The sequence below is a fragment of the Ruditapes philippinarum genome, unplaced genomic scaffold, assembly GCF_026571515.1.
Source record: "Ruditapes philippinarum isolate M1 unplaced genomic scaffold, ASM2657151v2 ctg3183_1_1_1_1, whole genome shotgun sequence".
In the NCBI taxonomy this organism is placed as follows: domain Eukaryota; kingdom Metazoa; phylum Mollusca; class Bivalvia; order Venerida; family Veneridae; genus Ruditapes; species Ruditapes philippinarum.
The window spans coordinates 184,895-198,018 of record NW_026856612.1 but is presented as its reverse complement, the minus strand read 5'-3'; the positions used below and the strand labels follow the sequence as shown (position 1 = coordinate 198,018).

General features: G+C 30.5%; 1 protein-coding gene across 1 annotated transcript; it reads right to left on the bottom strand.

Annotated features, from left to right (window-relative positions):
* Nucleotides 1-10,995: 10,995 nt before the first annotated feature.
* LOC132747135 (uncharacterized) lies at nt 10,996-12,838 on the bottom strand. Its single transcript, XM_060736455.1, has 2 exons — nt 12,733-12,838; nt 10,996-12,393 (listed from the first exon to the last, which is right to left on the bottom strand). The coding sequence occupies exon 2, from the start codon at nt 12,256-12,258 to the stop codon at nt 10,996-10,998; it is 1,263 nt and encodes a 420-aa protein (XP_060592438.1). The 5' UTR covers nt 12,259-12,393; nt 12,733-12,838.
* Nucleotides 12,839-13,124: the final 286 nt, after the last annotated feature.

Below are 13,124 nucleotides of genomic sequence, written 5' to 3'. Positions count from 1 at the left end.
TCTGGTTCGTTATAAAATTCATGAATGTTTAAGGAAAACAAAACATATTTGGTTCAAACTCCAGATATAACTTGAAATCTGTAAACAATAGACTCAGATAAGTGTTTTTTCTTGAAACACTTGAAGAAGTAAATTTCCTCACAACTTTAACCTTAATAGCACTTAAAATGTAGTACCATACAATGGTTCAAAAGTACAAGTGGAAATTAAAATATTTATAACTGATTTCTACGTAAATATTAAGTGTTCTACAAAATTTATTATCTTCCTTAGACGTACATCAAGATGCATCCTACAATGTAATTAGTACCAGTCATAACAAGTGTTTACACTTAACCTAATGTACTTTCGGAACCTTGAATTTAAAACAGTCTATTCGAAGGTTAAACGATTTCAATATCAAAACACAAAAATTGAGCTAAACAACAGTAAGGAGTCCTATCAGACTGTACGGATGTGCACGCTGATCTGGTCCTTAATTGTTAATAAAGGATTATCATTTTCGGTTTTAGCAGGTTCGTTATGCTAGTGGCAGTAACATCAGCACACTGTTATATAATGATAATTGTTTGCTTACTTAGTACATTGTGATCAATTTAGCGCTAAAGTAACACCTCTCTAAAGCATATTTATAACTAACAATATAGAATCAGCCTGTCTAGTCCAGACAATGAATCAACATAAACTTTATTTGAAATGGACTGTTAGAAATTCTAAGATGGACAAAGCCAAATTTCAAGATGAATAAGGATTAAAAGTACTTCGAAGTAGAAGTATTAAAATGTAACATAGCCCTCTAATCTGAAAGTATAAAACAAGACCAATTCTATAATTGTTAACTTGCAAGCCTTTATCAATTTACGGATTTTCAATATCAAAATGCCTACACTGAGTATTCAACAGAATACAGTATGATGAAAAGTTCGTATATACAAATGTATAAATGTTTGACTTTTTCTCTTCGGGCTGTTATGTAAGTAGATATTTAGCCTGCTGAATTTATATATTACTTCCTTAGGAAAAACATTGGCAGGAAAGTGTTTTTTGATTGCCAATTTATCTTAATTTCGCTTTCAGCTTTATAAGACAGCTTGGTTGATGCATCTATTTCTTTTTTGTTATTGTTGTTTGTTTGTTTGTTTGTTTTTTCTGTCTTTCTTTAATAGTTACGCTGATACTTTAAGGCCATAAGAGGCAATTTTCAAGCTTTATTGATGGAGTGTTTAAGAACTAAGTCAGGCGTCCCTTCAACTTTTTTTAGTCATGGGCTGTCGTTTAAATAGAACCACTGACCTTCCGCAAGCTAGTTGGATAGCTTCATTACATGGAAGAAGTTCCTGAAGGGTATCGACCAAACGACTATTAGGGTTTATGCAAAAGAATTAAAAAGTAATTGATAAATGAAACATATTCTTTTATTGGTATAAATTACATGTATATCTGACTGGATTATAATACAACGGTGATTACTTAAACAGCAATAAAAATTAGTGGAAAATAGAATTATTTTTTCAATGATAGGTAGATGCTTTTATTTCCTATAGTTATAAAAAGCAGAACAATATAATAATTTCTTTAACAGTATTGAAATCAACACTTACAGTTTGATGTAAAGAAAGAACACATTTGCACAGTGTAATTCAAAGATTATAACATTAATTCAAACATATGTGGTGTTTTGATTTATTTAAATGATGTCCATAAAATGTCTTGTCCGAAAACGAAAATCACAAGCAATGACCGAGGAATTTACGATTGTACGTTACACAATTGTTAAACACCTCTGTTTTTACGCATATTAGATTACAAATAAACTAAAACACAGATTTAGATTTAACATTAAGATTAAATATTTACATTTACATCATCACTAAATTTCATATTATTTTATGTTATGTCGGCCTGTCGACCTAAAAGGCTTCCATTGTGTACTTGTTTTAGATAGTTTCCTGTGTAGCAACAGTAAATGTTAAACTACTAACAAAATAAGTATGTTACAAAATAAGTATGTAACAAAATAAGTATGCAATAAAGTAAAATAACACAGACAATGTGAGGCTTACTTTTATGAATACGATATATGAGCATAGTTTAAAACAACAGCTTTGCAATATCAGCAATAAACCAAATCAATAGCACAGTTCATATACAATAGTTTTAAAACACCTTATTTACAACATGTACAAAATATAAAAATTTCATTTGGTTTTGAACAGTTTAATCAGTGGTTTGCTTCAAACAAGCGGTAGAGTTGACTAGTAAGGAAAAACCCAGCCTCTTTATATGAAATGTTGAGGTACATACATAGATAAATAACTCATAAAACTTTATTGCCTTCTTTGGAAAAATCCCACACGGCAATGTCTATTAATGGTCGCGCCAAATATTCCCAAGGACAGACAGTATCAAATCACAACAGGGACGTGACTATGGGTGGTTTTGCAAAATTAACCGAAGCTAACACCAAACTCTTGTCTGTTAATCTCGGTTGCACTAAGCGTTCACATCTACTTCACTACTATACTGTCATACTTGTATGTTTTTAAGTAAAACCCCTGTCACACTAGGGTGACGTTCTCACGGCGTCCTAATAAATTCAGAACGCCAAGGTGAGCGCAGTAGGATCGCAAACATCGCCGCAGAATCCCCATAACATCGCAGTGGCATCGCATAGAACGCCGACTGACGGCGCGCATTTTGAGCATGCTCAAAACAAACGCCGTCACTCGGCGTTCTGAAAAGAGCGCTGTGGGATCGCAGTAAGGAAGCTGTAGCAACTCAGTAACATCTCGTACAACGGAACAGGAGCGCCGTGAAAGCGCAGAAGGATCGCCGAATAAACGCCGTAATTAGCCACGGCGCTTGCACGGAGATTGTACGGCGTCTCTATCGCGTTTATACTGCGCGTGTACGGCGCTTTCACGGAGCTTTATTTTTTCTAAAACGCTCTTACTGCGACTCTAAGGCACTGTCACGGCGACCATTGCGCACTCAAGACGATTCTACTGCGTTCATCTGAAATTACAGAATACGGTACAGTAGAATCCCTACTTAAGACCACACCAGAATTAAGACCAACCCTCTAATTATACCCATTTTTTAAAAGAACAGAATTTTCAGTTTGTAATGTTAATGGTGACATGATCCACAATTAAGACTACCCCACTTATCCACATTTAAGACCACAGCTTTAGTCCCAATTCATTGTTTTATTTATCTTACCCCACTGTTGAGACTACTGATATTCCAGTAAAACCTATTATTATAACAAGTTTTTTGTTATTCATCTGCTTGAATTCTCTAAAGCATGACAGTTGAAACATTGTGTTAAAACTGTTATGATTAGAATATTGTGTAAAGGTAAGGCAATAAATTTCAGATTGGGTTAATGTTACTTTCTGCTCATTTTTGTGACGAATTAATTTCTTAATTTATAGGTGAATTATGTACATGAAACAAGACCTATGAAAATATAATTTATACTTTAATATCGTCAGAAGGATAAATAAATATTATAACATCAGTTTACAGTAATATTTGAAGGTTATAATATAATTCTTTCAACATTTTAATACATAATAGTTCAAATAGAGTGGTCATGAAATAGATATGCCTTGATAATTATATCCACAATTAAGACCACCCGCAATCAAGACCACTTTAATGCAGTCTATTTTGTGGTCTTAATTGAGGGTTTTCACTGTATATATAGAACGTGAATATCCTTTTAACAATGTATGATGAACGGCAGCAAGCTAGAATACTGCTTGCTTGCATGCAGGTGCAGCAGGTTCACGACTATTCATAACTTGTATGTGAAGCACGATTTCAGCTCAGTGTAAGCGCCGCAATAGCGCCGTGTGAGCGCTGTGAAAGCTCAGAGGAAGCGCAAAGAACGCAGTAGAAGCGCAGTCCAAGCGCAGACAATCGCCAATGAAAACGCCGTAAGAACGCATTGCAACGCGGTGGAAGCTCCGTAGCAACGCCATAATTGCTGTGAGGACGCCATGAAGACGCCGTGAAGTCTCCGTGTCATCAAAAATATCAGATTTTTCTTGCGATCTCGCGGCGCTTTGGAAAATGTAACAACGCCGTGCAAACGCAGTGACAGCGCATTCTAGTGTGACAGGGCCTTAAATTTATTCATTGTTTTAATCGGAAATACGCGAGGTCTTATAAGTTTCTATCCTTTGAGTTTAAGTCCGTGTTTGTGCAAAAGTCAATAATTTCCCGAATTACCGTGCAAAGGATGCGAGTGATAACGAAATGATGTTAAAACATGGAATAAAACGAAAAGAAGGACTTCAATGCAGTTGACAGTGATAAATTATCTTCCGTCTAATGTAACGTATTAGTACTAAACTACCTTAATAGTTAAATAAAATGTCGGACAATTGGCAATATTCGCGTAATTATTGTTATAATACTAGTAATTTATCATATCCATTCATGTACAAACAAAGGGAAATTTCTGTAACATTATATAATAAACGATATGTTTCCCTTTTAATATGTATATCAGAAGTATTTGCCTCGATATTGAAAGAAAAACAAGGGAGTTCATTAAAAAAAATGTTTTAGTGATTTAAGTTATATACATCCTAGTCATTAGCATGATGCCTTGTACCAAAAGTAAAGGTACAAACAGTTGCTGCTACTACTCAAAGTAACTACATTGTATACGAGCTATCAAATAATTCCTTAAAGTAACATGCAAAAAGAATTAAAACTGTAACAAGGGATATATCTTTGACAGTTATTTAAAAACATTATTTTGATTTGTTTACTATGCTATATTCCTAAATGACGCAAACTGTTAACATAAGGAAATAAAATACATGACAGTTTTTTATTAAGAATTTATTAATTAGTTAAGTTTTTTTCACAATTAATATCATAGTCATTGTAATAGGTTAATTTTCGTAAATAAAATTTTTTCAGCGAACTTGATATAAATAATATACAGTGGAGCCTTGCTAATTCGAACCCTTCTAATCCGGAATTCTTTCTTATCCGAACGAAGTGTCCGGTCCCGATTTTATACGTTCTATTTTTAATAGTAAAAAATCTTTCGGATCCGGAACCTGTCTACTCCGAATTACAGACAATTGTTTCAAATTTTGTTCTTATTTTACTCTAAAATTAACCTTTCGGATCCGAACAGATTTTGCAAAATGTCACACCTACATTCAAAATGACAAATAATCACACATCTTGCAGGTGTAAATAAACACCAAACTGAGTATTTCGCTTGATAAATGGGTGAAATGTATGATCTGCGAAGGTGTGAAAATTACACTTAGCTTGCCTTGATACATGTATCTACTATAATTGCTTAATTGTTTTTCGTCACCTTCAATTAATATTTTGATATAATGCAATAGAAATATCTTTTAATCTTTTGTAATGAATTTAATGACACTGATTAAATAACGGAAGTTAATGCAAACTGTCAGTGAATTCGGATAATTACTGAATCAGATCAGAGTAAACAACAATTGACAAAAGCTGGTACGACAACAACAACACAACACATCTTTTATTCACTCAAACATGCATACAACATGTAATATGAGGATAATGTATAAATATCTAACGAGGCATTTATACAAATTGAGATCAGACTATAATTACTAAACAATATCAACATATCTATTACATATTATTAAATTATATGCATATTTTGCTTAGGAAACAATTTTTTTTTAACTTCTTAAGAAAATGCAAACCTGAATTTTACAACATTTAAATATTGCTTGAACAGAATGTAAGATATTTATTACTAGGAGAATGTAGATATTAATGTGATATAATTTGTCATAAAAGTTGTAAAATAAATAAAGTAATATTTAACTTCCATACAAAATGCTTATTTACTATACTTATACGTCGAATTTTGAACAACAGACTCGATAGTTGGGCTGAAAACTATTCTATATATGTTGAAGCTCAGGCAGGTTTTAGAAAAGGTATGGGTACAACTGATAATGTTTTTGTTCTTAATGGGTTAATTAATCATTTTTTAAATAATAAGGAATATTTGTACTGTGCATTTATAGATTTCCAAAAAGCTTTCGATTTTGTTGTTAGGGATATATTGTGGTACAAACTTTTGCAATGTGGTGTAAGTGGAAATATATTAAATGTTATAAAGTCAATGTATAGCAATGTTAAGTCACAAATGAAATGTAATAATGAGTTATTGAGTGATGCGTTTTACTGTAATTTAGGCGTTCGTCAGGGTGAAAGTCTCTCACCTTTTCTTTTTAGCATGTATTTAATGATCTGGAGCAAACTTTAAATGATAGAGGTATAGAGGTATTGATGTTGAATGATAAAGATAGGTCTGTTGTTATACGCCGATGATATTATTCTTTTTGCGAAAAGTGCAGATGAATTGCAACATTCTCTAAATGTTTTATTAGAATATTGTAATAGATGGAAATTAACAGTAAAATACGGGAAAAACTAAAGTCATGGTGTTCAGAAAAGCGGGTAGATTACCGCAGAATTTACGTTTCTTGTATAATGATCAGGAATTAGAAATTGATCACGTTTAAATATTTTAGGTGTTTATTTACGTCAGGTGGTTCATATATTTCAACATGATAAGTTATTAGCTGGACAGGCTTTAAAAGCTATTTTAAAAAATGAATAAATATTATATAAATTACAGATTTATTACCCAAACACACACTGATTATTTGATAAGTTAATTATGCAATTTTAACGGTATTCCTTCAGAGGTAATGGGGTTTTTATAAAGCCCCACATGTAAGAAAGAACAATATTTAGTTTTTGTAAAAGATTGTTAAGTGTTAAAGCATCTACTCAAAATGATTTTATATATGGCGAGCTTGGTAACAAATTTTTGATATCATATGAATTTTTTAGTGTTAAAAATTTGGGTTAAAAATTTTAAACATTCAAATCAATATTTTAGAAACATTTTTTGATTTAAAAAATACGCATTTAACGAACCAAATGTAATAACTGGGTGACTAATTTAAAATTTACTAAAAAAAACTGGTTTAACAGTAGGTTAAAACCAAGGGTTTTTAAAATAAAAATTTTTTTGATATTAAAAAAAGGGATAAAAAAATTTTGGCGTTTTGATTTAATAAAATTTAAAAAACCGAAAAGAGCCTTTTTTTAAACAATATTATTTTTAAATTTAGCAAATACTATTTTTAAAATATCCTAATAAAAACAGCTTTAGCACGTTACGCATGTATCTCAAGATTACTTAGATTGGAAGGTGGAAAAACAGAATGTTTGCTTTTAAGAACGAACTTGTATATATTTTATTAAAATAATCCCTTTTTTAAATTGTATGTAATTTTTTAAAGAACTGTACAAAAAATATTCAAGAATACTTTTGGAATCCCCTAGTAATTTAAATTTATTTCTTTTATAAAAAAAAAAGTAACAGATTTTGTTTTTTAAGATTTACATTTATATGCTTTTTTTAAACGTACAACAATTGATTCTTTAAATTTTTCCCTTTTAGATGAGAAATCAAGTTTTTCCGGTTAATGCTTACAAAACAAAACTTTGAAAAAATAAATTCTTTAATTATAAAAAAAAACCGGGTTTATATTCACCTTTTCTGCGGGGTAACCATCAAAAAAAACGTGCCATAAAAATAAAAATATATCTAAAATTTTAAAACTTTTTAAATTTTTTTTTTCCAAAAAATCTTTATTGTAGCAAAATTTTTAGAATTTGATGAAACCCATAATAATTTTTTAAAAAATGGTTCCGTTGTGGGGACCCCTGATTTTTCTTTTTATAATCCGTTGCTAGTACAGATCCCCATCATGTTCTTTTTTTCGTTTTCGTTTTTTTCGAGGGGCATTTGTGTGGAATGTATATTTTTAGCACACGTAATTTGGGGATACCCCCCTTTCCCAAGAAAGGCAAAATCCTTAAATATATAACATATTATAGAGCATCCAACTCTTTAACCATTATTATTAAAATTTAAATTTTTTTTTTCGTTTTGAAATATTTACATTTTCCCCTCTCCCAAGCGAATTCAGTGAAAACTTTTTTTTTTAAATATTGTACCTAAAGCTCTTGGTTTGGTAATTTTATATAGCACAGTAAATCAGTTTAAAGGTTGAGCTACTTTCCTTTACCAAAAATTATTTCATGAAACAAAATCCATCTCGACTTTTTGTCACGTATTGCTATGTTTATATTTGTGTATGTATATATATTGATGCTTTGTCAATTGCTCTTTTTAGGGCTTTAGTGCAAATAAAAAGTTCTTCTTCTTCTTCTTCTTCTTCTTCGTATTTATTTCTAAAAAGCAAATTTTGAAATGAAAGATGATTCATGAAATAAACCAGTGATTAAACGTTTAATACTATAAAAGTACAGCAAAAACTTAGTCTTATGAGAAATGAAAATAAAAGTATATGTGAGGCATAAAGGACCTTTGCTGTATAGTAAGAAAGTGGTTAAGTGAATATCAATTAAAAACAAAACTATACCTTAGGAACATTACAAAAATAACAACTGACTTTAAAATGAAAACATAAATATTTGATTACATTCTTACATTTCTTATAAAATCATTAAGAAATTTGCGATAGTTTATAAAATGCAGGCGAATCTTTCATTGTAAAAAATGTTCTAATTTATACATATTAAACGTCTATAAAAATAATGGTTTATAAATTGTCTATCTTTCATTAGAAATCTATTACATTCGAAAAATAATGAAACTCATCACGATTAATTTTCTACAAAAATTGCACATCTTTCATTGACAGGTATATTGACAATTTCCAGTTTCAACTGTAATCTATGGTTTTTTGTTCTGAAATTTAACATAATAAAAATCATTGCATTTAAGGATACAAAAAAGGTTCATTTCCAAAAGTTTTTTTAAAAATTTTGTAAAAAACCGCTCATTATTTCTTGAATCCATTATTTAAAAAAAGAATATTTACTTTTGTTTTAACTGTTAATTTTAACATTTGGTACACGGGAAAAATTATGATCAATCCAACATTGTGATACCGATTTATTATTAGTATTGATTTAAAATTAAATCCACGGGATAATAGTTTAAAAAATATTATCATTTATTACATGTATTTTTAGCATATGAAGATATACAAAGTAGTGATAATTTATTTGGTATTAAACCATTTTCGTTCTGAATAGACGCGCCCAAAATGAAACTATTCTTTTTCTCCGATATTCTACAGACAATGGCATGCATCCCGTTTCACCGTATTATGAAATAACTGGCCGTCGAACGTTTATTATAAGTTTAAGGATATATGTTTTAAAAATTTGATTGTACGCGTTCAATAACGTCAAGGATTACCGTATCCCCAGATTTCAGAACCATAAAGTAATATTGTTTTAACAGTTTTATTAAAAATTCAATTTGTAAGTCAATTGGTAAATTTAATCTATTTGAAGTTCTTATCAGGCTATGTACATCGATCTTGTATAGCTTGTTCTGCAATATGTGTCTTAGTTTTAGCGAAAGAACCACTTCTATTAAAAAATATGCCGAGGTATTTATATTCATTTTACTATTTCGATTTGTTCATTTTTATAAGTGAAAATGATAATTTTTTTTGTCTCCCTTTTGAAAATACAACTATCTTAGGTTTTTAGAAATATTGACTGTAAGTTTCCAAATATCGCAATATCTTTTCATATGTATTAAGCTTCTTTTAAGTCATTTGCTGTATCGGCCATAATAACAGTGTCATCTGCATATAACAGAATAAAGATTTGTAAAAAATTGTATAGCTCGTTTATATTCTGATCATTATGAAGCAAAATTCCACGTGTATTACTATTATTTTTGAAAGAAATCTTTAAGATCATTCAAATACACGAGAAGAGCAAGGGAGATAAATTTTTCCCCTTGACGAACACCTATATTACATGAGAAAAAGTTAGATAGTTGACAATTTACCTTTCACACATGATTTAATTCCTTTGTACATATTTTGTATAACCTGCAGACATTTACCTTGTATATTAGCATTAATAATTTTTTTTCCCATAGACCATTTCTCACACAGTATCAAATGCCTTTTTAAATCAATAAATGACAAAAAATTTTTTTTCCCGGGATTATTTAATAAATTTTAATTTTGGTTAAATGAAATATTATCTGAGGGAAAAACCTTTTTTTAAATCCTCTTTTGTGTTATTAAAAAATATTTGACCAATAATCAGTGATTCTTTTAAATATGCTTGTAAAAATTTCCTAGGAATTAAAATTAAGGTCTAAATTTTCTGGTTTAACAGATCACCCTTGTTTTTTTAGATGTTTTTATTTCCCAAAGTCCGGGTCTGGGGTTAACCCGTATCAAACTAAGTTGAATAAATTTGCATAAAAATGTTTTATCAAAAAGAGAAGAGAGGCCCTTTAAACGTCTTTTAAAAACCCTATTGTATTCCCTCCGTTTAAAATCGTAGGTTTATTTACCCTTTAGAACAAACATTTTTATTATTTTTTAAAATTTAAAATTTGCAACACATAAAAATTTTAAAATAAACAAAATAGAAAAAAAAATACTTTAAATATGATAAATGAGTTTGATAAATAACTTTACTAAAAAATTTTACTTATACTTTTTACTACCATGTGGACATAGTTATTTAATTTCGAAAAAATTAAACAAACCACAGTAAAAATAAAAACTCAAATAAAAATGCTAAAAATATTTTTATGAATTTGGGGGAAAGAATACTTTTTCTTTTGTCCCTACACTTTCATTTTTTGAAATAATAAAAATTAAAATTTGTTTATCGAAAAAAAAACTTTTCTTAAAAAATGAACACAGCAAATAATTTCTTGTATTTTTTCACATTTTCAAAACCAATTTTTTCTTCCCGAAAATTTAGTTGAGTTTTGGGGACGAACAACGCAGAGTAAATTTTTAACTGTTTTTAATTTTTTAGTAAAATCATTGGAATTTTTTAGTGTGGAAAAATCCATTCATTTTCTTCTCATCATAGGAACGTGTCGGAGTCAGAGAAATCCATCATTTCATCCTGTTCTTCCTCGTAATCAAGTCTCGTACACATGGAATCAACTGACATAGGTCTGTTAGCACATAACAACATCTTGGTTTTTCTAAATTCCTCGGGTGATACACGATAAAGATTGTTCCAACGATTTCCAGTGAAAGTCCAAGATGAATGCGACAAATCCCCTGATTCTGAGGGCTCTCCAAATCCACTTGCTAATTCAATTGCTGTTTTTGTGCAGAATTTCATGACAAGCTTGTGATACCTTTCATAAGGACATACACTGCAATCTCTTGAAATCGTTTTATCAATGAAATGATAAAAGTAAGTCAAATAATCATCACGTTTTGTTTTTGCCGTTAGATCAGATTTTATCACGTTTATTGCCTTAAATACCATTTTATTTACGTAATATGCAATGAGTTCCTCGCTACTGCTCGACGAAGTTCCGGGGAGGTTTACACAACAAGCCGATATCGGTGATTCATTTAGGCATAAAAACATTAATTCTTGAAAAGGTACATTTCGATTTCTATCCTTAACATCTCTAATTGCTTTTGTTTTTACTTTTTTAACATTTTTAAACAACTGTGCCCGAGCTGATTCAATGTTATTTACCGCGAATTGCTCGTTTGTCCGTGTCGTGTTTGAACGTCTGAACACCTCCGTGTAACCGATAACAGTTATCCTACATGATATATCATCTCTATTGTTATACTTAAGAATTTCATCGGAGCACCAGTATGGACAGCCCTTTATGTCAGCACAAGGGATATAATACGAGTATAGGTACACCTGACATTGATTCCCTTCAAAATTTTCGACAAGTTGTTGTATATAACCTTCATTTAACAATATATACTCTCCATGCCATTCATGATCTCTATATGTTTCGTCTCCACTCCAGCGACTTTTGCGCCAAATGTCTTCACTTTCTCTGTTAAGAAATACCCCACTTATGGAGCACATTATCATTTGTTTATCGTGATCTGGACCGTCATTAGGACATCCTTTTAGCAATCTGCCTGGCATCCTATTTGGTGTATTCAAGTCGTCATCAGACAACACTGCTGCGACTAGGTATTGTCCCTTATCATAAGTCCCATTCTTTCCTGTCAATGTTTTGAATACCTCTTTTCCCCAATCTTGCATATGACTGAGAATTACTTTATCATCCTTTTCATCTAAGCAGGAAAATGTTTCAAAAATGGCGCAAAATACCAGTAAATACAAGATAGGCTTCATTACAGCTATATTTTGACACACAAAGGTTTCAACTTACAGTTTACAATTCTTATCTAGTTCCTTGATAATGTTTCGTCAAATGGCGACCTTTCCGAGCAGTGTCCGCTTTTTGACACGATACCGGTAGTTTCTTCCCTGAAATTAGTGAAACAAATTACACTTAAGATTTTAGAATTATTAAAGAAAGTAAGGAGAACAATGTGATAAACATATTGCAAGAAAGTCTTATTTTATGCATTCTTAACGTTCATTTATACAGTTACATCGAAAATGTCACAAAATAAAAGTTTAAATTACAAACACTGTTGTCATCTTTTATACATTGAAAGACACAATCAGAGATAATATTTTTGATATTGTTTCAACAAGTTATTATTAATACAAATTCCCATTTATAAACACATCTTATAGTTGATTTTATTTTTTCATGTGTATTTATTGTTGATTTATGAGTATAAGTTTTTGAATACTTACAATAGATCATAAAGTCTCTTTCCGAAATTTTATCACCAAACTTCTGTCGTAAAATATATACCACTGACTACAAGATCAGAATATGACTGCGCCTTAAACAACGAATTTATCTACTAAAACTATACGTTTTAAAGGTGGCCAGTCTAAGTTTAATAACATTTCGTGAACCTCCATGAATAAATATTTCTTTTTATTACGTAAGAAACCTTGATTGTTTCTCGGAACTGACTTAGTTGTTATTGACAGGTATCATCACAGCTTAATTTATATACGTGAGGTCTTCCTGAAAAGTTGCCTTATGATTTCTATTCTATTGTACGACGTAAGGCACAACTAAAACTGTCATTGGCAGAGTTCCTTTCAGAATTGGTAGGATACCTCTTAAATGAATC

Coding starts and splice junctions, on each gene's coding strand:
- LOC132747135 (XM_060736455.1), bottom strand. CDS start 12,258: ATGAAGCCTATCTTGTATTTACTGGTATTTTGCGCCATTTTTGAAACA.